The sequence below is a fragment of the Mauremys reevesii genome, linkage group 14 (genome assembly GCF_016161935.1).
Source record: "Mauremys reevesii isolate NIE-2019 linkage group 14, ASM1616193v1, whole genome shotgun sequence".
Lineage (NCBI taxonomy): Eukaryota > Metazoa > Chordata > Testudines > Geoemydidae > Mauremys > Mauremys reevesii.
Window position 1 is genome coordinate 4,023,410 of NC_052636.1, and position 24,854 is coordinate 4,048,263.

At 57.3% G+C, this 24,854-nt stretch overlaps 2 protein-coding genes and 1 non-coding gene across 3 annotated transcripts in view; 1 reads left to right on the forward strand and 2 right to left on the reverse strand.

Annotated features, from left to right (window-relative positions):
* Window positions 1–24,854, reverse strand: part of LOC120381416 (zinc finger protein 271-like) — a 1,091,725-nt gene that overhangs the window by 84,175 nt on the left and 982,696 nt on the right. The gene's annotated exons all lie outside the window — the stretch shown is intronic.
* On the reverse strand, window positions 1,816–1,887 carry TRNAF-GAA. The gene has a single exon. It is a non-coding gene; the product is annotated as a tRNA-Phe (tRNA).
* Window positions 9,207–24,656, forward strand: LOC120381439 (zinc finger protein 436-like). The gene is made up of 9 exons (XM_039499638.1): window positions 9,207–9,415; window positions 10,806–10,828; window positions 11,127–11,257; window positions 12,147–12,259; window positions 12,544–12,576; window positions 14,147–14,214; window positions 14,872–14,998; window positions 22,714–22,827; window positions 23,198–24,656. Exons 4-9 carry the CDS (start codon window positions 12,157–12,159, stop codon window positions 24,133–24,135), a joined length of 1,383 nt encoding a protein of 460 aa, XP_039355572.1. The 5' UTR covers window positions 9,207–9,415; window positions 10,806–10,828; window positions 11,127–11,257; window positions 12,147–12,156; the 3' UTR covers window positions 24,136–24,656.

The window sequence follows — 24,854 nt, forward strand, 5'->3', positions numbered from 1 at the left end:
TGCAGGTTCTCCCCTCCACTCCAGCCATCTAACTGCGCCCCTGCATGCTGGGCTGGGAGAGAGTCATCACTGGTAGGTGGGGACAGGGGCAGTTACTGGGCCTGCAGTGACACCAGGGAGTGTGTGTGACAGTCTGTTCATCCTTTCGACAATGTCAAAGGTTGTGCAAAGTATGCCTTGTAAGAGATCATTTAAAAGTTCATAATTTGCTGATCAGTATTGTCCTGGTAAAATATGTCTGGCAACATTGTATGTGAAGTTATAAGATTCTACTGCATGATATTACTAAGACAATTCTGGAGGATGGTCCCAAACAGAGATAAAAGGGTAGCCAATGCTCCAGCCAAGTGAAAACAAGATCACCTGAGGAAGTGGCCATTCATCAGCAGGAAAGAGTGAGCCTGTTGCTTTTCATTCCTGATGTGGTGCCATCGTGTGGCCATTTGGTGTCAGTCCCTTTTATTAAATACATGTTTTTTTCCCCACAAAAACATTATTTTCCTCCTAGAGACACAGGAACTGATTAATTTACAAAGAGGCAGGTGAGCCTGAGGCAGTGCTGCAGGGAGAAGAGAACATTTTCAGCATTACTAAATTAATATGTTGTGCTTCACACACAGAGAGAAAATTAACAATTATTGGAGCTACCAATGCACGTCACAGAATGAAATAAACACCTTTACATGCAACAGGAAGGGTGCATTAGATAACTCTAAAATCTGTTCTGGGCAATGCATAAAAAAGATATTACATTGAACAATCCACTTGGTATAAATAATGTACTACATAATATATAAAGCAGTTAAGAAATGTGGTTAAAAATTAGTGTTGTGCCTTTTACACACACACACAAACACACACACACACAACTGAATGATTTAAGCTACCCACATTTCCACTTTCTCATGGCATTTTAGTTCTGAAGGTTGCTTTAATGTGTCCAGAATGTTAGAATGAGGCAGAGTACTGTGAAATTATCATAATAAATACATTAAAAACTGGGATTAAGCAAAGCTGAGATGCCGACACAGCCTATTGTACAGCTGGAAGAGAAACACTCCCTGTTGTCACCAACTTTACTCTCCATGAAGCGTTTGGTCCTCGGGGACCTGGCTCTCTCTGGGAGGTCCATGGGGATTCTTAAAAGAGCTGTTGGGGGGCAGGAGTCAATCCCATGGAAATCTCTTAATTTTTTCTCAGGGCCACCTGCTTAGCCCTGGCTTTGGGGTTGGCTTTGGCCTGGCTCTCTCCTGTCTGGATTTTAGGTGGGCGCAGGACCACTGCCTGGGGCTTGGCAGCTTTGACCTTTTGGGGGCTTTTCTCTGCCGTTTTGGTACCTTCTGTAGCCACCACTTTCTTAGGGCTATTCCTGGCCCTGGGCATGGTGGCCTTTCTGGCAGCTCTGACCAGCTTCTTGGTGGCTATTTTCCTGCTCAGAGCCACTGGCTTGTTCTTGTTCCTTGTCCTGAGGGACCAGCTGCTGCTAGTTGAATGTGAAGGTGCAAAACTGCTGGTGACCTCGGCCTGCACCAGCGCGCCAACCAGCTGCATGTGGTTCTTGTTTTTCTGCACAGCACAGCCCCTGGAGAACAAGGACCTGCAAGTGTGCATCATATTACACCTTTGTTTAATCCATGAAAACATAAACTAGAGCCTCAGAGGACTGGAATTGATTTCAACTGATGGACAGGTTTCCTTGCTGTACTTTTAACAGGAAGGATGGTGAATGTTTAAATTCATTTCACATCTGCATTCAGTGGAACTCCTGAAGATACTGGAGATAGAGAGATATGTTCATTAAAAGAGCAACTGCTTAGGGAGCACCTGGATTTGAACCAGGGACCTCTTGATCTTCAGTCAAATGCTCTACCACTGAGCTATACTCCCTCTGCCAATAGAGTATGGTATCATGAGGATTATGAAGGACAAACCCTATTTCAAAGTGCTCCTGTTACATTCTTAGATATGGATGGTTTTAAAAATGGGGTTTTGTTAAACTTTATAGGTGCATGTAAACACCACACCTTGCACCACCCTGACCCACTGATCATTACATATAGTTCAAGCAAACCAGCAATCAATATAAAAAATAAGGACAAAATGGGACAGGTTAAAAGAAAACCTGTCACCCTGCTCCATGGCACGGGGACACCACAACCAGAGTCTCTGGACTGCAAGGGCAGTTCACAGTCTGTTCCTCACATGTCCCAGGCCCCTGCCCCCCAGACCCTGGCTGGACACTTGCTCTGGCGGTGGCCACACGCCTTCTGGCTCTAGGTGGCAGGACTCTTCTTCCCAGCATCAGCCCTCCATGTCGGGGTTATGATCCCCCTCCAGCCTGGCCTGCAAGGCCTTTGGCTGGAGTCATCTCCCTGCACTGGCCCCTCGGCCCAGGGTCTCCCTTTCTCTCCCAAGCTGCTCACCGCATGCAGCTCCAGACTGCTCTAGGCCCAGCTCCTGCTCCAGCCCTGCTGCTGCTCTGCCTCCAGTGTAGCCCCTGGGCTCCCCTGGCCTCGCTCCCCAGCTCAGCTCAGGCCCCTGCTCTGGCCCAGGAAGCTCCAGCATGAGCTAAAAGGCAACTAGCTGCCAGGTAAGGGTAGAGCAGACTCATTCATTGCTCTCTCTAAGTGGTCTTGGTGCCACTAGATGGGACAGACACCACCCCCAGACAGGGGCGGTATTATTCCACTCTAGACCCCCTGAGCTGGAGTTGCTGCTGCTCTGCAATACTGACGAATGCTGCGTGTTGTCTGGGCCGTTGGGGTGGTGACAGTATGATTGATTTGGTTTAGTTTAACAGGGGGCTGTCTGGAAAATAAGAAAAGGAAGAAGACTGGCTCAGGATGAGCCACCACGTGATAAACACTAAAGGGTTGAAAGGAGACAATACCCAAACTCTGAGCTTCGCATATTCTCCCGCCTCGCTCCAGCCCCCTTACGGCATCAGTTTGATGAGCCAGGCCACAGTCTGGGCAAAAGAACTGGGCAGTTTAAAAAGAGACCCGCTGGCTGTTCAGGTCATTGTTTGGGGGAAAAGATGCGTAGACACGGGGTGGGCTGTCTGAAGACGTTCTGCCTGCCTAGCTGACTGTCAGCGGATGGGCCTTTAGGTAAGCCCGGCATGTGTGAAGGTGGTTTGCGATTTTAAAATCATTTTTCTCTTACCCCTTTTTTCCTAGAGCAAAATAAACATGACTTCAATTTGCAGAAGGCTGCTCTGTCACTGTGCACCACTGATCCCAGGCAGCCAAAGGTGGCTGTGTAAGGCCGACAGACTGTCAGTGGGGGGGATTAAACCTGGGACTTCTGGAGCTTAGTGCAGGACCCTCTGCAGAATGAGCTAAAAGCCAACTGCCTGTTAGGTAAGGGTAGAGCAGACTCATTAATTGCTCTCGCTAAGTGGTCTTGATGCCACTAGATGGGACTGCACACCATACCCAGAAGCTGTGTGGGTTACAGCTGCACACTTCCTGTCAAGTATCAGAGGGGTAGCCGTGTTAGTCTGGATCTGTAAAAGCAGCAAAGAATCCTGTGGCACCTTATAGACTAACAGACGTTTTGCAGCATGAGCTTTCGTGGGTGAATACCCACTTCCTCGGATGCGAGTAGTGGAAATTTCCAGGGGCAGGTATATATATGCAAGCAAGAAGCAAGCTAGTAGCTTCTTGCTTGCATATATATACCTGCCCCTGGAAATTTCCACTACTCGCATCCGAGGAAGTGGGTATTCACCCACGAAAGCTCATGCTGCAAAACGTCTGTTAGTCTATAAGGTGCCACAGGATTCTTTGCTGCTTTTACACTTCCTGTTGTTTTCAGACGGGGAAGAGAAGGAAAATCAGTGGTGGGTTTGTTTCTGTATTTGATAAATGGATAGGAAGTTACCAGCACCCCCTGCCAGGGTATTCACACAGGCAGAGGGAGCTCTGGAGGATGCTTCTTTAACAGGAGAATGGAAGGGATGGAGGGGCCAATTTCCATGCCCTGTCACTGGCAAATAGTGGCCACCATGGATCCACCCCAGAGGTGGGTTATGAAAGGAAAAAAAAAAATTTGCATGAGCCCCGGCACCTCTTTCATTACAAATTAAGCCCTGCCTGGTGGCAGGGAATGAGCACCCCATTCCCATGCAGCGGCAGCCACCCACTGTCGATACAACGCGGGCGAGGTAATAGCTTTATTGGACCAACTTCTGTTGGGGAGAGAGAAAATTTGGTCCAATAAAAACCAGGGGATGAGGAGTTTGGGGCGGAGGAGGGGGCTGGGGATGAGGGGTTCAGGGTGCGGGAGAGGGCTCAGAGCTGGGAGTTGCAATGCAGGAAGAGGTGAGGGGCGCTTACCTCAGGCAGCTCCGAGGAAGCAGCCAGCATGTCCCTCCGGCTCCTAGGCATAGTGGCGGCCATGGGGGCTCCGCACACTGCTCCTGCCCCATGCCCCAGCTCCGCAGCTCCCATTGGCCAGGAATTGTGGAGCCGGTGCTCAGGGTGGGGCCAGCACGTGGAGCCCCCATGGCTGCCCCTACGCCTAGGAGCCAGACGGACATGCTGGTCCTGCCCATGGGCTGGTGTCGGCAGAGCCTGGGACTGCCCTAGTGGGGCTAGTTCCATGTGGAAAAAATCCCCCTGGCATGGCACAGAGGGGTTAATGAAGGTCTCCTCCCTGCACAGACTCCATGGGGGGGGGGGCGGGAGCAGCAGCTGCCCAGCCCAGCTCCCAGTCAGCGCCCAGCCCACTGAGGCAGCAGCCCCTTGTATTCACAGAGCCCAGGAGTTGGGCAGCATCTGACCCATTTTTGTTCTCTCTGCTTCCCATCCCACCTGCCAGTCCCAGCCCGTCCTGTGCCCGCAACACCCAGGCAGCGCTCACTGGGCAGGGTTTGCCCCCTGCGAGTCCTGCAGCCCGGCACAGACTGGGCTGGGCCCTGGGGGCACGGGCCGGGCCCCATCCAACTGCGGGAGCGAATGGGCACAGGCCTTAATTTGTACGAAAAAGGTGCAAGGTTTGTACATGCCTGACTAACGCAGAAGCCCAGAGGTGCCCCAGGGGCTCTGAACTGCCAAGCCCGGAGCACAGGTGCTGGAACTAGGGGTGCTGGGCAGGGGCGGTGAGCTGTATGGGCCTATGGTGCCCGTTCTCCACCAATATGAGAGCAGGAGGGAGCCAAAGTTCGGAGCCAGGTCTCTCCCCCGGCCCCAGCTGCCACTCCTGCACGTGTCCCCCGGAGCATCCCCCCTGGCCCAGCCCGCCGCTCCCACGCACCTGCCCCGGAGCATCCCCCTGGCCCAGCCCGCCGCTCCCACGCACCTCCCCCGGAGCATCCCCCTGGCCCAGCCCGCCGCTCCCACGCACCTCCCGGAGCATCCCCTGGCCCAGCCCGCGCTCCCACGCACCTGCCCCGGGCATCCCCTGGCCCAGCCCGCCGCTCCCACGCACCTCCCGGGCATCCCCTGGCCCAGCCCGCCGCTCCCACGCACCGCCCCCGGAGCATCCCCCTGGCCCAGCCCGCCGCTCCCACGCACCTGCCCCGGAGCATCCCCCTGGCCCAGCCCGCCGCTCCCACGCACCTGCCCCGGAGCATCCCCCTGGCCCAGCCCGCCGTTCCCACGCACCTGCCCCGGAGCATCCCCCTGGCCCAGCCCGCCGCTCCCACGCACCTCCCCCGGAGCATCCCCCCGGCCCAGCCCGCCGCTCCCCCGCACCTGCCCCGGAGCATCCCCCGGGCCCAGCCCGCCGTTCCCCCGCACCAGCCCCGGAGCTTCCCCCTGGCCCAGCCCGCCGCTCCCACGCACCTCCCGGGCGTCCCCTGGCCCAGCCCGCCGCTCCCACGCACCTCCCGGGCGTCCCCTGGCCCAGCCCGCCGCTCCCACGCACCTGCCCGGGCATCCCCTGGCCCAGCCCGCGCTCCCACGCACCTGCCCGGAGCATCCCCCCTGGCCCAGCCCGCCGCTCCCACGCACCTGCCCCGGAGCATCCCCCTGGCCCAGCCCGCCGCTCCCACGCACCTCCCCCGGAGCATCCCCCTGGCCCAGCCCGCGCTCCCACGCACCTGCCCCGGAGCATCCCCCTGGCCCAGCCCGCCGCTCCCACGCACCTCCCGGGCGTCCCCTGGCCCAGCCCGCGCTCCCACGCACCTGCCCCGGGCATCCCCTGGCCCAGCCCGCCGCTCCCACGCACCTGCCCCGGAGCATCCCCCTGGCCCAGCCCGCCGTTCCCACGCACCTGCCCCGGAGCATCCCCCAGGCCCAGCCCGCCGCTCCCACGCACCTGCCCCCGAGCCTCCCCCCTGGCCCAGCCCGCCGCTCCCACGCACCTGCCCGGAGCATCCCCTGGCCCAGCCCGCCGCTCCCACACCTCCCGGAGCATCCCCCCTGGCCCAGCCCGCCGCTCCCACGCACCTGCCCCGGAGCATCCCCCGGGCCCCGCCCGCCGCTCCCACGCACCTCCCCCGGAGCGTCCCCCTGGCCCAGCCCGCCGCTCCCACGCACCTGCCCCGGAGCGTCCCCCCTGGCCCAGCCCACCGCTCCCACGCACCTCCCCTGGAGCGTCCCCCTGGCCCAGCCCGCCGCTCCCACGCACCTCCCCCGGAGCGTCCCCCCTGGCCCAGCCCGCCGCTCCCACGCACCTGCCCCAGAGCATCCCCTGGCCCAGCCCGCCGCTCCCACGCACCTCCCCCGGAGCGTCCCCACCAGCTCCACCTGCTGCCCCCCCCCCGTGCTTCCCCGGGAGCATCCCCCCGGCCCGCCTGCTGCCCCCCCCCGTGCCTCCCCCAGAGCAACACCCGGCCCGCCGCCCCCGCGCCCCTTCCCCAGAGCGTCCCGCCCCGCTCCGCCTGCTGCCTCCCACGGTGCGTCCCCCTGGCCCCTCCCCCAGAGCGTCCCCCACCGCCCCGCTTGCTGCCCCCCCCACGCCCGTGCCTCCCCCGGAGAGTCTCCCCCAGCCAGCCCAACCTGCCGCCGCCCCGGCCCGCCTGCCCGCTGTTTGCATCACACACAGGGTTGTGGTTCGGTTCGCGGGCTCTCAGCCCCCCCCCGGCTCAGAGGTGCGGGGGCAGGAATTACCCCCGCAGGGAGCAGGGGGCGCGAGGGGGGGTGTCCCCGGCAGAGCCCGAGTCTCCGCGTGTCACAAACACCCCGCGAGGGGCCGGGCCGGGGGCTGGGGCCGCCCCTTCCTGTCGCGGCCCCGCGCACTCGCGGCGCTTTGCAGCGGGGCCATGGCCGGGGCCGGGAGCGCGGCGCGGGGGCTGCTCCAGCCCTGCAGCCCGCGGGGCGCGCGGTGGGGCCGGGGACAGCGCGTGGGGGCGGGGACACGCGTGGGGCGGACACGCTCCTGCCGGGGCCGGGCCCAGCTGCCTGGTTCGCCCCTGCCCGGGGTCCCCGAGCTCCGCGCGGCGGCTGCCCGGGCAGGGCCGCGGCGACGGAGCCCGGGAGCGGCTGGGCCGGGAGCTGCAGGAGGGCCGGAGCGCGGCTCGGCTGCAGAGCTCGGAGCCCAGGCTGGGCCCGGGCCCGGGACCGGGGAGGGGGTATCAGAGCCGATCTGGGGCTGGGGTTGTGCGTTTGTTTGGAGCTGGGGGCTTTGAGGGGTGTCAGTGGGGGGCAGAGCTGGGGACTTTGGGGAGACAGAGCTGGGGGCTTGGGGGTGTCCGTGGGAGGGCAGAGCTGGGGACTTTGGGGGACAGAGCTGGGGGCTTGGGGGGCAGAGCTGGGGACTTTGAGGGGTGCCAGTGGGGGGCAGAGCTGGGGTTTGGGGTGTCCGTGGAGGGGCAGAGCTGGGACTTTGGGGTGTCCGTGGGGCTTTGAGGAGGGGGAGCTGGGGGCTGGGGGTGTCCGTGGGAGGGCAGAGCTGGGGACTTTGGGGGTGTCAGTGGGGGCAGAGCTGGGAGTTTGGGGTGTCCGTGGGGGCAGAGCTGGGGGCTTTGAGGGGTGTCAGTGGGGGGGCAGAGCTGGGGGCTTTGAGGGGTGTCAGTGGGGGGGCAGAGCTGGGGGCTTTGAGGGGGACAGAGCTGGGGGCTTTGGGGATGTCAGTGGGGGGCTGAGCTGGGGACTTTGGGGGGGCAGAGCTGGGGGCTTTGAGGGGTGTCAGTGGGGGGCAGAGCTGGGGGCTTTGGGGGTATCCGTGGAGGGGCAGAGCTGGGGGCTTTGAGGGTGTCTGTGAGGGGGGCAGAGCTGGGGATTGGGGCTATTTGGCTGCAGGGGTCCATGTTCAGATCCTGCACTGATGTTAATGGTGAGGGCTGTGGGTGGGACCAGAGGACGGTTGGAGGGGGGAAGTTGGGGGCAATGCCGGACATTGGTTGCTTGGGAGGTGGTGGGCATTGGGAGCTGGGGGGTTGGGCTGCACCCCTGTCACTTCTCCAAGGGGTCCTGTGTTTTCCCAGGGAAACCTGGTCCCCGTTTCACGAGCCCCTCAGAGTGTCCTGGCTAAGGGTGAATGAGGCTGGGGGTGGGGCAGTCTAAGGGCATCCCAGGGACTCTGCTCGGGCATCTCCAGGGCAGGACGGGCCTTGAAATCTAGCAGTTGTGAGGCCGTTTGCAGCAGTTTCTAACCCCCTCCCCCGCTTCTTCCAGGAGCCCCCACGAGAGTGTCTGGCCCCTCTGGGAAAAGAGAGAGAAGCAGCCAAAGCCGAGGAGCAGCAGCAAAGCGAGGAGCTGCTGGTAGGTGGCCAGAGCCCCCTGCCCCTCAGGTTTGCCTGGGATCACAGTGCCCTGAGTGACGGTGAATGCAGGGCCTAGCCTGCCAGCCTCAGCCAGGGACCCATCCCCGCTGGAGCCCAGGGAGCCTGCAGGGTCAGACACAGGGGTAACATGATGCCTTTAGGACGCAGGAGGCTGCTGGGCAGGAGAGGGTCAGTCTGTGTTAGCCCGGAGCCCCTGCCCACGGGCTGTCTGGATGTCACAGTGGCCAGGGATCCTTTCTAGCTGCGGCGGGAGTGGGAGGGGAAGCAGAGGAACTCTGGGCTGCAGAGATGGAAGGTTTGGCTCAGTGCAAGTTGATGAGGTTTTGGGGAGAAAAATCCCCCCTGTTTGTGATGTACAGCTCACCTCTACTCTGATCCCTCCTCCCTTCCTGGGGTAAATAACCTTCCCATCCCCCAGTGCAAGAGATCCTGTGCTCTGGTAAATAACTCCCCCACCCGCCCAGAGGTGCATTTATGGTTCTCCCCTGTTACCGAGCCACCCTCTCCCTGTGGTTGCAGAAACAGACGGCAGCCGAGAGGCAGAAGATCGTCTGGGAGTGGCAGGAGCTGCGAGGGTTTCTGGAGGAGCAGGAGCAGCGGCTGCTGGCCCGGCTGGAGGAGCTGGAGGGAGCCATTGTCCAGAGAAGGGATGAGGGCATCTGCAGCCTGTCCCGGGAGATTTCCGTGCTCAGCGAGAGGGGAGAAGAGAAGGGGCAGCAGCTGCTGAGCCCACCCCTGCAGGTCAGGCTGTCATTGCAATGATCATACGCAGCGTTTCTCTAGGCGCTTCTGAGCCGGGGTGGGCAAAATACGGCCTGCGGGCCAGACCCAGCCTGTCTCTCATTTCTCTCTGGCCCGCCAGGCCCTTTGGCTGCCCGCTTGCGATCTCTGTGCCGCTAAAAGTCCCATGGCGCAGTGGGGCACTCAGGCACGGTGCCTGCCTGCCTGCCATGGCCCCATGCTGCTCCCGGAAGTGGCCGGCTGCTGCTGGTATGTCTCTGCGCGCTGTCCCCACCCCCAGCACTGGCCAATGGGAGCTGCGGGGGCGGTGTTTCCGGGAGTGGCATGGAACCACGGCAGGCCGACAGGCAGCCTGCACCTCGCACCCCCTCCTGCACCCTAATCTCCTGCCCCAGGTCAGAGCCCCCTCCTTCACCAAACTCCCAGACCTCACACCCCCTCCATTAATACAGTAGAAATGTGTGGCCCACAACGACTTACCAAAATTAATGGAGTGGCCCCGCTGCGAAAATTATTGCCCACCCCCGTTCTGAACCCTAGTCCCCAAAGCACTTCACGAAGCAGGGTCAGGGCACTGTCCCTATGTTACAGATGGGGAAAGTTAGGCACAGGGAGGGGCAGAGCCCTGATCAAGTCACACAATAAATGCCTTGCCAATGTCCAGGGCCGGTTCCAGACCAAGCGCGTGCTTGGGGCGGCCTGCCGCGGGGGGCGCTCTGCCTGTCGCCGGGAGGGCGGCAGGCAGCTCCGGTGGACCTCCCGCAGGTATGCCTGCGGAGGGTCTGCTGGTCCCGCGGCTCCGGTGGACCTCCCGCAGACATGCCTGCGGAGGGGCCGCTGGTCCTGCGGCTTTGGTGGAGCATCCGCAGGCATGCCTGCGGGAGGTCCACCGGAGCCGCGGGACCAGCGGACCCTCCACAGGCGTGCCTGCAGGAGGTCCACCGGAGCCGCGGTCCTGGCGACAACCAGAGCGCCCCCCGCAGCGTGCCGCCGTGCTTGGGGCGGCGCAATTCCTAGAGCTGCCCCTGCCAATGTCTAACTGCATTTGGGCTGGAGGGTGACATCCCCTCCCTGCCATGCCGAGGCCCCAAGCCAGCCCTAAGGCCCCTTGTCACCCCATTGAATGGGTTTAATGGGGTAGGGGCTTGTGGGGCTCCCAGCACTAGTGGGCATTTCACTCTCAAGGCAGATGAATATTTCCTTCCTGTAAAGTGCCTGGGCAGAAACTTTCCCCCGATGGCAACGTCCCAGCAGAGATTCCTGGGGGGCGGCAGCTGCTCTCTGAACATGACCCCAAGTATCTGAAATGCCCCAAACACCAGAGACTCCAATGGTGGCTCCTCTGCCTGGGACACTCCCCCGACTGCCTCTTCTTTCTCTCCCTCTCCAGGGTGCCGGGAGCACTGAAAGCAGGTGAGTCCCCGGCTCCATTTCACTTCCGCTCATGCTCAGTTGTACTTGGAAACTGCACTAAATACGGTGCTTTCCCCTGCCCCTGCAGTGTGATATGCTGGCTTGGTGCCTGTGATCACGTCTCCCCTGGTGGCTGCCTCACAAGGGGGAAAAGCCTGTTACTCTGACAGCTAATGAGGTCCCACCAGGACAGTCAGACATATGGGCCAGACCCAGCCTGTCTGATGTATTTATGTGGCCACCTCACGTATTCACGCTGTGCAGAATCTCAGCTTTCATTTTTTTCGTAAGTTTCTAGGCCTCATGGTTGCAAAGAAACCCTCCCAAATGCAGATGTGGACACTGTTGTCTTTGTGTGTCTGCCAGCAGCCTGAAGCCACGGCTCAGAGGGGTGTGAACTCCCCTGTCCTCCGTTCATCTCATTGCAGGGTCAGCTGAAGTGACAATAGTTTAATGTCAACATTCAATATTCCACGGCTGGTCACTGGTGGAATGGGGAGGGGGTTGGAGTGAAGCCTTTGAGGGGTGGGAATAGGGAGTTTCTGTAGGGAGGGGAGAACAGCGGGGAGACAAAACAACAAGGAAGAGCTGGAGAAAGGAGGATGGAAAGGAAAGAAAGAGCAGAAATAGCAGGAGCCCGAGCAGGTTTGGGAGGGGGCTGTTTTCCCACGGAGTGACACTGATTGTGACCATAAAGGACTTAATAAAAATGAAAAGCTTCTTTCCTCTCCGAAGGGCAGACTCTTCCCTTGACATCTGTGCCTGGGTGTCTCACTGAGAGCAGTGAGTGCCCTGCTCTGAATGGAGCTGTGTACGGAGTGTGAAATGGATGCCCTGGCCCACTGACCATCGCAGACAGTGAAATACGTCCCTCTCTGCCAAAGGAGCTGGACACCCCAGAGTTACGGCTTCAGCTGAAGGGCTCTGGGCTTTTGGCATTAAAGGGCCCAAGCTCATTCCCTGTTGAACACCTGGGCTCTGTCTGGGGCCACAGTGAGCATGTGAGACATGCCTACTCTTTGGTCCATGTCTCCTTCCTTTCCCCGTAATCCCGGTGCCGATGCCCCTTGCTACCGGAGTAACCCAGCACAGGCTCAGCACCCTACAGAACCAGTGTCCCAGAGAAATCTCCAGAACCTGTCTCTATTCCCCATTTCCCATCTCTGGGGAGAGCACAGGGCTGAGGGCAGGTGACTCACCATAAGCATGATCACCTCGGGCTACAAAGCTCAGGTCCAGGTTTCCTGGAGTTTGAGGGTTGCTGGGCTCAGGGACTGGGGATCCGGCCATTTCTCACCCCTCCTCCTTTCCCCAGCAGGGCGGACGGGATGTTTCAGAAGCCAGAGCTGGGGTTTGTGGAGCTGGAGAAGAGACTCAGCCATTTCTCTCTGAAAAGCGCCATGCTGCAGCAGATGCTGTTGGAATTCAAAGGTGAATTGGAATCCGGGGGTTGTCTCCCCACTAGCTAGAGCAGCCCTGGCCCTGGGGAGGAGTCGGGGACTCTGGTGATGTTACTGACTCCAGGCTCCATCTCACAGCCCAGCTCAGCGAGTCGCCCTCTCTCATGGGAGTAGCCTTGTGGGGCTGGCTCTGTCTGCAGCGGTTGCATCATCCACCTCGGCCTGTGTTGCCATCTCATAGTGAACAGTGATTACATTAATAGCCAATGGGAACCTCCCCTGAATTCTCACCTCTCCCATCCTCTCCTTCTCTAGAGATGCTGCGACTGGAGCTGGGGAGCGACACAGGTACGTGTCTGTCTCTGACGGGTCCTGGGGAGATTTCAGACCAATAACCATGTTAGCGACAGGGAGGCGCTGCCTCCAGTCCCGGTGTGCACCTGGAAATGGTGGAACAATGTGAAGCCGGGTGAGCCCCATGATTGATTCACTCCTGCTGTGACGTCAGATGAGGAGTGAATCCTGGCCTCAGGGGAGTGTTTCCCTTTGGGAAAAGGAACAACCACACCTGAAAGGTGTGATATAGTCTGACCGCTTTAATGAGTGGCTGAACACGGCCACATGGGGGCAGCAGAGTCTCTGGAGTGCAGAGGGGGTGGAGCCCAACCCTGGCCCTGAATGAGAGATGGGGCTGGTCTCCTGTGTACAGACTGGCTGTAAAGGGAGGGGAGCCGTAGATTGTATTTGGGATCATTGTGAGAGAGAAGGGAGCTGCTAGAGTGCATGTCAGTGTGTCCCACACTTTTCACTCTGGTGACCCCTTATTTGAAGTCAGGTTTTGGGCAGGGATCCCCTTACATTTACTGTGAAAGGAAGAATAAACTGTCTCTCAAGGATGAGCCTCTGGAACTTGGATGGGTGTTTCAAGAGGCTGACAGAACTATTGACCTTGAAAGATAAAAGTGGGAGCGTGAGACTTGCTTTGCTTTAGCTCATAACAAAACTGGTCGTATCTCACGCCTGTCGTGAGTCACCTGGGGTAGCAAACCACCGCTTGAGAAACGCGGACCAGCTCCCTCGTTGTCTTCTATCCCGGTTGGCTCTGAAAGGGAAGAGGGCATTTCGTTGGATATGGACTTACTGTGAACAAGCCGTTAGCTGCTCGGCCCGATACGGACTGAGCCAAGGAACGATTCATTCCCGGAAAACCCCCATTTCTAAAATCTCTCCGTATTCAGAATCCCAGCTCACAGCTGTGCCCAGTGACCCTTTCCCTGCTGTCTCTGTCACAGCCAGAGAGACTGAAACCCCTGCAGTGGTTAGCAGAGTTGAGGATGCAGCACAAAGATTGGATCCAAAATGGCATTGGCACTAGTAGGATAGCGAAGGCCTCCATGAATAGACAGTAACCAAGTCCCCCAGCCGGAGTGGGGGAGAGAGAACTGAGGAGAACTAAGTGGGGAGAGAGGTCACAAGCTCCCAGACCTGCTCAGCTCCAGTTCCTGTCTCAGCACTGGACAGATTTTATCCAGTCCCCACCTCTGCCTAGATCCCACCCTGCCGGGGGATGTGCTTCCCTCAGGGACCATGTCGGGTGTTAAAGGATCTCAGTGGGTTTAGCCCTGGTGGGAGGGGTCGGGTCTGCACTGCAATAAAGCGACTGCATGTTTTTCAGTAGGAGAGTCTAGAACATTTCTCTGCAGGGAAAGAGCCTGGGGGATGTGCTGTGAAATGCAGTAAAGCTGCTTCTGAAATCTCTCCAATCCCCCTCCTCACCCTGACATGTTGCTTAATGCACTGCTGGAAGGTGCTCCGATACTACCGTGGTGAACGCAATATAAGAACCGGTAGATAACAGGTTTTTTTAAAATGAGCACCAGCATGGTTCCCTGAGACTGTTATCCACACAAACTGACAGGCTGCAGAACGACCTCCACCCTTCCCGCTGGATGGGCCCAGCCTCCCGCGGCCGAGGAGCTGGCTCAGGTAGGGATTATCAGGGAGTTGCTGGTGGGTTCCTTCTGCACTGACAGGGGCAGTAAACACAGAGGAGATGGGAACTTCTGGGGAGTTTAGTCTGGAGGTGGGAGGGGGCAGGAAATCCACAGGGTGGAGGAAAGGAGGGGGAGAGGGTGTGACAGACCTGCTGGGGCTTGTGTGCCGGGGCTTAGATTCTAGGAACAGACCCATGGAGGTTGGGAGAGGAAACTGCCCTATTTCTGTGACAGGAAACACCCCCTTGGACAGAGCTGGAGAAATTACCAGGCTGCCAGTGCTGCAGCCAGAACCCACTAACCAGGGGCTGCTGTGAGATACAAAGGGGCTTAGGGAAGGTGCCCCATCCCGTCACACCAGCTGCTGGCAATGAGGAGGGTGTTTGGATTCCCACCAGGGGGGGCTCCATGTCCTATATCAGCCTGTGAGACATGAGAATGTCCTACCCTAGCAGGGAGAGGGGAGGGACAAGGGTCTCTCTTTCTCCTCTCATCCTGATGCCTCCTGGCTGCTCTGTGAGGGGTGCGGATGGGACTCTGCTGACTGTGAACCTCCCAGAGCTCCCATTTGATTGGCTCCTCTCCCCCGTGAATAGTGGGGCTGTGAGTGGGGCAGCAGGTCCTGAGTGTTGGCCTCTTGCTCTTTCAGGGGCCGGTGACCTTCGAGGAGGTGGCTGTGTATTTCACCAGAGAGGAATGGGCTCTGCTGGACTCCACTCAGAGAGTCCTCTGCTGGGATGTCATGCAGGAGAACTATGAGAATGTGACCTCACTGGGTAAGGAGCCCTGTCCCCTCGGTTCTTAGAAGGGGAAATGCAGGGTGAAGGGTCACATCACCCCACAATGCCACCTCTGCTCTGCCCTGTTTCAGCATCACCCCGACATGGCAGTGACACAAACGCAGGCGCTCTGCCCTCCCATGCTAGAGAATACTTTGGGAGCAGAGCACAGGAGCAACACAGCACGAAGTCCAACGTCTTCTCTTGGCTGAGGCAAATGTGGGTTTAGGTCTGGCATAAAGAACAGAAGTTGCCGACCCCTGGCCAACACTCAAATACTGAGCCTAGTGCACGCAAACCAGCTCAGACTTGCAAAATGTTGCCACCCCTTTACCTACCTCCCTCCCTCCCCCAGGGATGACTTCTGAGTCATTGCCTTCACTCACCCCTCACTGAACCGTGTAAGCAACTGAGATGTACATGTACGGCACCAGAGTGCTGACAATCCCCTGGCAAGAACACACCCTTGTGCACAGTCGCTGGCACAACCTGCACCACTGAGCACTGAAATGAGGCATACGTGGTTCTTCAAGGTTCACAGGCATGTCTCTTCATATCACAGTCAGAGCTCTGCCAAGCTGCTCCAAGTAATCCCTCCCCCATCCAGTTACAGCTCCAGCTGACACACTGCACACAGCTGGAGGGCATGCAGATAAATGCTGGCATTCCAGTCTGTGGAACACAACGCAAACAATTACACGTTCTCTTAGTCCTTCCTCTTAGATATTATTGATTCATAGATTAAAAGGCCAGGAGGGACTATTAGGTCATCTGATCAGACCTCCTGTACAACAGGCCATAGAATTTCATCCAGTTACTGCTGTACAGAGCTGAATATCTTGTGCTGAGCTAAATCATCTTCCAGAAAGGCATCTAGTCTGGACTTGAAGACTTCAGGAGATGGAGAATCCTCTACTTCCCTTGATAGTTTGTTTACCTTTGTACCAGGCTGACTGAACTGTTCCCAGCTCCAGGGTATGGGCTTGGGGCAAAGTTAAGATTGTTGCAAAGGTGTTGTGGGCTTCGGCTTTTCATTTCCTGGTTTTAGAGGTTGGTTTAGCCCCTGTCCATAGAGTGAAAGGCATAAGGCAGCTGCTGCGTGTCTGAGTTAATGACTCAAGATTGTCAAATTAACAGGCTCAACTGGAATGATTTAATCTTAGAGATCAGTACAGCACTAAACAGAGCACAGACAGAACTAGGTACATTATCACCCTTTGTTGTCACGCTCAGAGCATGGATCTGTCTCTCTCCTGCATCTGGAGGGGATGAACAGTTTTCATTCCCTCCCAACTAAGTTCCCATATCAGTATCATTAGATAGGGTTTCCGACAAAGGAAACCTCGTTGCCAAGAATATTCTCCCAGAAACATATGTTCTGGTGTCATTTCTCAGTTTACCTGATTTATGTGTGACAGCGTGATCATTTACAGCTGGTTGGACTAACAGTTCTTCAAGATAATCTCTCTCAGTGGGTCCTTCTTATCCCCACAGTCATTCTTCCCTGTTGATTTCCCAACAGGAAACATCTGCTGTAGCACTCATCCCTTGTTAGTGTCCCAAGTCTATATGTGCTTATGTCAGCATTGTAGATATACGTTAAGGAGATGGTTTCCACGAACATCTGGACTTGTGTAGACACGAAGGCGCCCGAGATGGTTAAAATACAGCATAATAGGTACAATTCCTGAATAGTGATCTGGGCCTTCGAATTCAGACACACTCTTTGCTGAAGGTAAAGATTCTAAAGAAGAGTTAATATATAAATGAATCAAATATACAGAAAGAACTAAAAGCGTTCATAGTAAATAACAGGTATGAACACAGCACTACTGCATTAATGTGGCTTATGAACATTTCATTACCTTGATTTTTTTTAAATGGACTTTTTTTGCCACCGTAACCGTGCGTACCCTAGGGCTTTTGCTGGCATAGCTATTTCAGTTATACATCGTTGTCTTCGGTATGGCACCATTGCGTTGCTGACCGGGAGGCTTTTTCAGGACATTCGGTCGCCAATTTGATACCATTCAATGTGCTTACACATGTAGCAGGGGAGACCGCAAGCAGGGTGACATCTCCTCCCCCACTTCCATTACTGACTTGATTTTTCACGTAGGTAACTGACCCAGCTGTGATAGCAAAACTTCCAAGTGTAGGCCACGTGAAAACCTGTGTTTGGATTGGAGTACTTTAAATATTATTTCCCCCCAGAAATTTTGGCCTCAGGGCAAATCTTCCAAAGGGAACCCCTATAAAATGCAAAAAAAAAAAAAAAGCTCAACGCACATTGTCTGAAAGCTGTCAGTGGTGGGGCTCACATTCAGATGTAGCTCAGATTCAGCAATGGCCCCGTCCCGTCCCCTAGAGACAACCAAACACCGTGAGAGCTGATTGCAAAAAACCCTCTGCTGTTAACAGAGCCTTAGTCTTCCTGCACATGCGCATTTCAATCGCTTTGATTCATCAGTTTGGCTCCTGCTGATCTGAAATTCCAACTTTTACAGTTCACTTTTTCAAGACTGCTTCCCCGGAGAGGCAGTGGGTGCCCTGTACCAGCTGAGATAAATGTCAAGTGACTGAGATCCTTCAGGGGAAGTTAGAAGCTCACATCCATCCTAGGTGTGTGCAAATGTTGTGGCAAGGTTCACACCCACACACACCCCTCCTCCCTACAGACTGTGACCCCAGCCACCGTTTCTAATGCCTTACGCTCCTCCCAGTCACAAGGTGACTTCTTCCCTCTTGGTGATGTCCTAGGTTGGTAATGAAACTTCTGGGGACTTGGAGGGTGTCGCTCCCCCATCCCTCTCTGCAGCAGCCACAGTCTCTCTTCCCTGCAGGCTCCTTGGATCTTTGAGGCAGGCCCTCCTGAGATCACATGGTCGTCTTCTTACTTTTCATAGTCTCCTTTTCCAGAGGAATTAGTTTGCTGCTATTGAATTATAATATCTAATTCCCCAAGCGTGTCCTGTCTACTTCAGGAACTATCTGAGGCAACCGCAGCACCAGTAGCAATTGTCTTTGAGAACTCTTGCAGGACATGTGAGATCACAGAGGACCGGTAGAGGACAAATACAGTACCTGTCTTTAAAAGGAGAACAAAGAGGACCAGAGGAATTATAGATCAGTCAGCCTAACTTGGAGAGCTGGAAAGATACTGGAACGGATTGTTAAACCATCAGTTTGTCAGCACCTGGAGGATAAGAGCGTTATCAGGAATAGGCAGCATGGATTTGTCAAGAACAAATCGTGCCACCAACCTAATTTCCTTCTTTGTCAGCGTTACTGGCCTAGGGCAGGGGTCGGCAACCTATGGCACGCGTGCCAAAGCCGATTTTTAATGGCATGCTGCTGCCTGCCGGGGTCCCGCTCAGCCAGCTGCCAAACCCCGACCGCAGGCTGAGCCAGACCCCGGCAGGCGGCAGCGTGCCATTAAAAATCCTGCCCGACCCAGCCCCCTCTTCTCCGCCCCCCACCTACCGCTCTCTCTGGCGGGGGCTCGGGGCAGAAGCAAGCTTGGTCCTGCCGGCTGCTGCTGTAGGGCAGGCTCCATTGGCAGCCAAGCTTCCCCCTCCAGCGTGCTCCGTCGAGCCCCACCCCCTCTCCCTGCCTGCCTGCCACCGATGGCCCTTGCGAGGGAGGGGAGAAGAGCAGCCCAGCGCCCTCGCTGCTCAGACCGGGAAGGAGGTGGGGAAGGGGGGCAGGAGCGGGGCTTTGGGGAAGGGGGGCAGGAGCGGGGCTTTGGGGAAGGGGGGCAGGAGTGGGGCGTATCCCTCCAGCCCCCTGCCGTGAGCCGCTCAGGGCAGGGGGCTGGGATCACCCCACTGATCCCAGCCCACCCTCCCAGCCCTCTGCCCTGACCCTTGCACCCCAGCCCCCTGCATCCCCCTCACATGCCCTCTGCCCTGATTCCTGCACCCTCCACACGTACCCAGCCCCCTCACACCCCCTGCCCTGACTCCTGCACTCCCCACACATACCCAGCCACCCACACCCCCTGCCCTGACTCCTGCACTCCCCACACATACCCAGCCTCCCCACACCCCCTGCCCTGACTCCTGCACCCTCCACATGTACCCAGCCTCCCACACCCCTGCCCTGACTCCTGCACTCCCACACCCCTGCCCTGACTCCTGCACTCCCACACCCCTGCCCTGACTCCTGCACTCCCTCACATGCCCTCTGCCCTGACTCCTGCACCCTCCACATATACCCATCCTTCCCCACACCCCCTGCCTTGACTCCTGCATTCCACCCACATCCCCACCAGCACCCCTTGCACCAAATGGGAGCTGCCCAGGTAAGCGCTCCACACCCAAACCTCCTGTCCCAACCCTGAGCCCCCTTCCTCATTCTAGCTCCTGGCCAGACCCTGCACCCCAAGCCCTAGCCTGCTCCTTCACCCCCAGCCCTGTGCTCAGTGCACCCCCACCCTCAGCTCAGTGCAGAGAGAGAGAGAAGAAGAGAATGGGCCAGAACCAGGGAGAAGGTAGGTACCCACTCTATGTGGGCAGGGCCGGGACCCCAGGCTGGCAGCGGGCTGAGCGGGGCCGGTGGCTGGGACCCCAACCGGCAAGCGGCCATCAGCCAGAACCCCAGACCGGCAGCGGGCTGAGCCACTTGGCCCGCTGCTGGTCTGGGGTGCCAGCCCCGCTCAGCCTGCTGCCGGTCTGGGGTTCTGGCTGCCGGCCCCTTGCCAGCTGGGGTTCCGGCCGCAGGCGCCGCTCAGCCTGCTGCCAACCTGGGGTTCTGGCTGCTGGTCCCTTGCCAGCTGGGGTCCCGGCCGCAGGCGCCGCTCAGCCTGCTGCCAACCTGGGGTTCTGGCTGCTGGCCCCTTGCCAGCTGGGGTCCCGGCCACCGGCCCCGCTCAGCCTGCTGCCAACCTGGGGTTCTGGCTGCCGGCCCCTTGCCAGCTGGGGTCCCGGCCGCAGGCGCCGCTCAGCCTGCTGCCAACCTGGGGTTCTGGCTGCCGGCCCCTTGCCAGCTGGGGTCCCAGCCGCAGGCCCCGCTCAGCCTGCTGCCGGTCTGGGGTTCTGGCTGCTGGCCCCTTGCCAGCTGGGGTCCCGGCCGCCGGCCCCGCTCAGCCTGCTGCCCACCTGGGGTTCTGGCTGCCGGCCCCTTGCCAGCTGGGGTCCCAGCCGCAGGCGCCGCTCAGCCTGCTGCCAACCTGGGGTTCTGGCTGCTGGCCCCTTGCCAGCTGGGGTCCCGGCCGCCGGCCCCGCTCAGCCTGCTGCCAACCTGGGGTTCTGGCTGCTGGCCCCTTGCCAGCTGGGGTCCCGGCCGCAGGCGCCGCTCAGCCTGCTGCCGGTCTGGGGTTCTGGCTGCTGGCCCCTTGCCAGCTGGGGTCCCGGCCACCGGCCCCGCTTAGCCTGCTGCCAACCTGGGGTTCTGGCTGCTGGCCCCTTGCCAGCTGGGGTCCCAGCCGCAGGCCCCGCTTAGCCTGCTGCCAACCTGGGGTTCTGGCTGCCGGCCCCTTGCCAGCTGGGGTCCCGGCCGCAGGCGCCGCTCAGCCTGCTGCCGGTCTGGGGTTCTGGCTGCTGGCCCCTTGCCAGCTGGGGTCCCAGCCGCAGGCGCCGCTCAGCCTGCTGCCGGTCTGGGGTTCTGGCTGCCGGCCCCTTGCCAGCTGGGGTCCTGGCCGCAGGCGCCGCTCAGCCTGCTGGCAGCCTAGGTGAATGGAACCCCAGGCTGGCAGCGAGCTGAGCAGGCCAGTGGCTTAAGATCAGCATTTTAATTTAATTTTAAATGAAGCTTCTTAAACATTTTGAAAACCTTGTTTACTTTACCTGCAACAGTAATTTAGTTATATTATGTATAGACTTCTAGAGAGAAACCTAAAAAACATTAAAATGTATTACCGGCACGCAAAACCTTAAATTACAGTGAATAAATGAAGACTCGGCACAGCACTTCTGAAAGGTTGCCAACCGCTGGCCTAGGGTATTGCAGGGAGGCGGCAGATTTGCTATATCTTAATTTTAGTACATCCTTTGACACCTGCCCAGATGCCATTCTCATAGGGAAACTAGGGAAATTGGGTCTAGATTAATTTATTATAAAGTGGGTACAAAACTGGTTGAAAGACCGTACTCAATTTTAATCTGCAGCAAGGGTGATTTTAGGTTAGATATGAGGGGAAAATGTAACTACACGAGTAGTTAAGGTCTGGAATAAGATAAGTTGTGGAATCCCCATCACTGGAAGCTTTTAAGAACAGCTTAGATAAATACTTACCAGGGATGGTCCAGATTTCCTTGTTCCTGCCTCAGTGCATGGGCTGGATTAAATGACCTTCTGAAGTCCCATCAGCCCTACGTTTCTGTGATTCTGTCATTCTGAAACCTTCACCATACACTGGGGGATTTTCATGCTCCTTTCCAGTATATCTGACTCACTATATTCCCCAGCTTCTCAAAGTGTGCTTTCCTGATCCCTAACACCCCTGACATACAGTAACTCCTCACTTAAAGTCGTCCCAGTTAACGTCGTTTTGTTGTTCCATTGCTGATCAGTTAGGGAACATGCCTGTTTAAAGTTGCCCAATGCTCCCTTATAACGTTGTTTGGCAGCCGCCTGCTTTGTCCACTGCTTGCAGGAAGAGCAGCCTGTTGCAGCTAGCTGGTGGGGGCTTGGAACCAGGGTGGACCGGCAGCCCCCTATCAGCTCCCCTCTCCCCTAAGTTCCCTGTGCAGCAGCTGCCCAGCAGGCTATCAGTTGCTGGGCAGTTCAGCCGTCCCTCCCCTCACTGCCATGTGCTGCTCCTGCCCTCTGCCTTGGAGGTCCTCCCCGAGACTCCTGCTTGCTGTGGGGCAGGGGAGGGGAGGAAGAGAGGGGCTAATGTCAGGGTGTCCCTCTCCCCCCTGCATCTTCCATAGAGCAGGGCGGGGACTCATGACAGGGCTCAGGTCGGAGGGAGCTTGCTGGCAGCAGCTGCGGTCTCAGCAAGCTGATCAAATTAACAAGGCAGTGTGCTTAAGAGCAGGGTCAGCGTACTTAAAGGAGAATTGTGCATCTCTCTCTCCCCCACACACAGGTTGTGTGTCTCTGTCTGTCTGCTATGCAGTCTCCCCTCCCTCCATTCCTGCTGCCTTGTAGAGTGTGAGAGTTAACCCTTGAGGGGCTCAGCCAATTGCTAGTTCATCATTTAGCAGTAAGGCATTCCCTGGGAAATATACTGTGTGTGTGTGTGTGTGTGTGTGTGTGTGTGTGTGTGTGTGTGTGTAAAAAAATTTCACTGGAACTTAACCCCTCCTATTTACATTAATTCTTATAGGGAAATTGGATTCGCTTAAAGTTGCATTTTTCAGGAACATAACTACAACGTTAAGTGAGGAGTTACAGTATGGCACTCAGTGATATCCCCTCTCCTTCCTATTCCTTACTATGCTGAGTCCCACAAACCCATGCTCCCCAGTCCCAGTTCCCCCTATGACCGTCTCATTCCTTTTTGGTCTCAGTAAGAAGCAGTTCCAAGGTGACTTCCCCTTGGAGTTCCTTTCTCTGGGTTTTAGGAGCCCCTTTGATGAGGAGTGTCTGGCTGTGTGTTTGCCAGCAGAATTAATCTCCTTATAGGCAGAGTGCCTGATACTGCTGAGCTCCAGAATTTCAATGTTTTAAAATGAGCTGGGGTTTAAAAAAAAAAAGGCCATGTTCTTTGTGACAAAGGTCTCATGAATTCACCTGATTTCACTTGTTTTCCTTCATCTGAGTAGGGTCTCCAGTTTCCAAACCTGCGGTGATGTCCCAGCTGGAACAAAGAGAAGAGCTGTGGGTCTCACATCTTCAGGGCTTGGAGGAAAGAGAGCTCCTGAGAGGAACTTGCACAGGTGAGGAATTATTAGACCAATTCAAATACTGTGTGTGCCTGAAGGACACAGCTGGGATTCCCTACCAGGACCGTGAGAGCTCTTTGAGTTCAGGATTGTCCCCCAGCAGGTGTCATATCCTCAGAGCGGATATTGCTTATGGCTTCCTACCCATCCGTATCAACACGTTGCAATAGCTCAGTTCCCAACCTCCTTTCATCCTGAGCGCTGGGATGGGATGTGGAGACAGAGTTGATCCCCTTCTCTCTCCTCTCTGGGGAAGAGTTTGGGGGATTCATTTCCTGATCTTTTCCCCCCTCTCTCCAGCACTTACTTTGGTTTCCTCTCCCCTTTTCCCTCCCTGCTTCTGAGGTTTCTCTCTCTGTCTCAGGAGATGGGGGGATGGTGAGTGAGAACAAGGAGCAGAATCCAGAGCAGGAAGATGCTGAGCACGTGGAACTGTGCGGGGGATTGTCACAAAGAACTCAAGAAAACATGTCCTGGAGTCGGGAAGAGAGGCAGCCAGAGGAGGAAGTGGGTAAATCCATCAGTTGTGAGGAAAATCACAAGGATCTCAAGGAAACCACAGCCCAGCAGAGGATCCTGATGAGAGAGAGAAAAAACATGTGCCCTGAGTGCGGGAAAACCTTCCCTCGGCGCTCACACGTTATTGAACACCAGAGAATCCACACAGGAGAGCGACCCTATGAGTGCTGTGAATGCGGGAAAACCTTCAGTCGTCACTCACACCTAATCAGACATCAGAGAATCCACACAGGAGAGCGACCCTTTGGGTGCTGTGAGTGCGGGAAAACCTTCACTCGACACTCAACCCTTATCAAACATCAGCGAATGCACAGGAGGGCGCCCCCGTATGAATGCTGTGAGTGCGGGAAAACCTTCCCTCGGCGCTCACACGTTATTGAACACCAGAGAATCCACACAGGAGAGAGACCCTATGAGTGCTGTGAATGCGGGAAAACCTTCAATCGTCACTCACACCTAATCAGACATCAGAGAATGCACACAGGCGCAAGCCCCTATGGGTGCTGTGAGTGCGGGAAAACCTTCACTCGACGTTCAACCCTTATCAGACACCAGAGAAGCCACAGGGGGGTGCCCCCCTATGAATGCTGTGAGTGCGGGGAAACCTTCACTCAGTTCTCAGAGTTTATTATACATCAGAGAATCCACACGGGAGAGAAACCTGCGAGTGTGGGAAAACCTTTGCTCGACAGTCACACCTTATTAGGCATCAGAGAACCCACACAGGCGCCAGCCCCCAGGAATGCTGATAGCTCAGCCCTTATTAATCATCAGAGACTCTAACAAAGAGAGAGACCCTATGAATGTTGTGAGTGTGGGAAAACCTTCATTTTTCACTCAGACCTTGGGAGACATCTGAAGATCCACATGGGATAGACACCGTAGACCAGTGGTCACCAACCTGTCGATTGCGTGGCTCCGGGGTGGGGAAGGGGTCGCCGTGGCCTGCTCCTGCTTGCAAGCTCCCACTGGCCAGGAACAGGGCACTGTGGCCAATGGGAGCTTTGGGGGTAGTGCCTGCAGAAAGGGGCAGCGTGCAGAGCCACGTGCCCGCCATGCTCCCTCAGGGGCCACAGAGGGGCGTTGGCCCCTTCTGGAAGGGGCCAGGGCAGGCAGGGAGCCTGTCTTAGCCTCCCTGTGCTGCCATCCTCAGTAAGTGCTGCCCAGTGGGAGGCTGCACCCGAGCCCCATCCCAGAGCCAGCACCCCATACCCCCTCCTACATCCCAAACCCCTGCCCCAGCCCCGAGCCCCATCCCAGAGCCAGCACCCCGTACCCCCTCCTACATCCCAAACCCCTGCCCCAGCCCCGAGCCCCATCCCAGAGCCAGCACCCCGTACCCCCTCCTACATCCCAAACCCCGAGCCCCCTCCTGCACCCAGAGCCCACGCCCTCTCCTGAACCCCAACCCCCTGCCCCAGCCTGGTGAAAGTGAGTGAGGGTTGAGGAGAGCGAGCAATGGTGGGGAGGGAAGATGGAGTGTGTGGGGCTTTGGGGAAGGA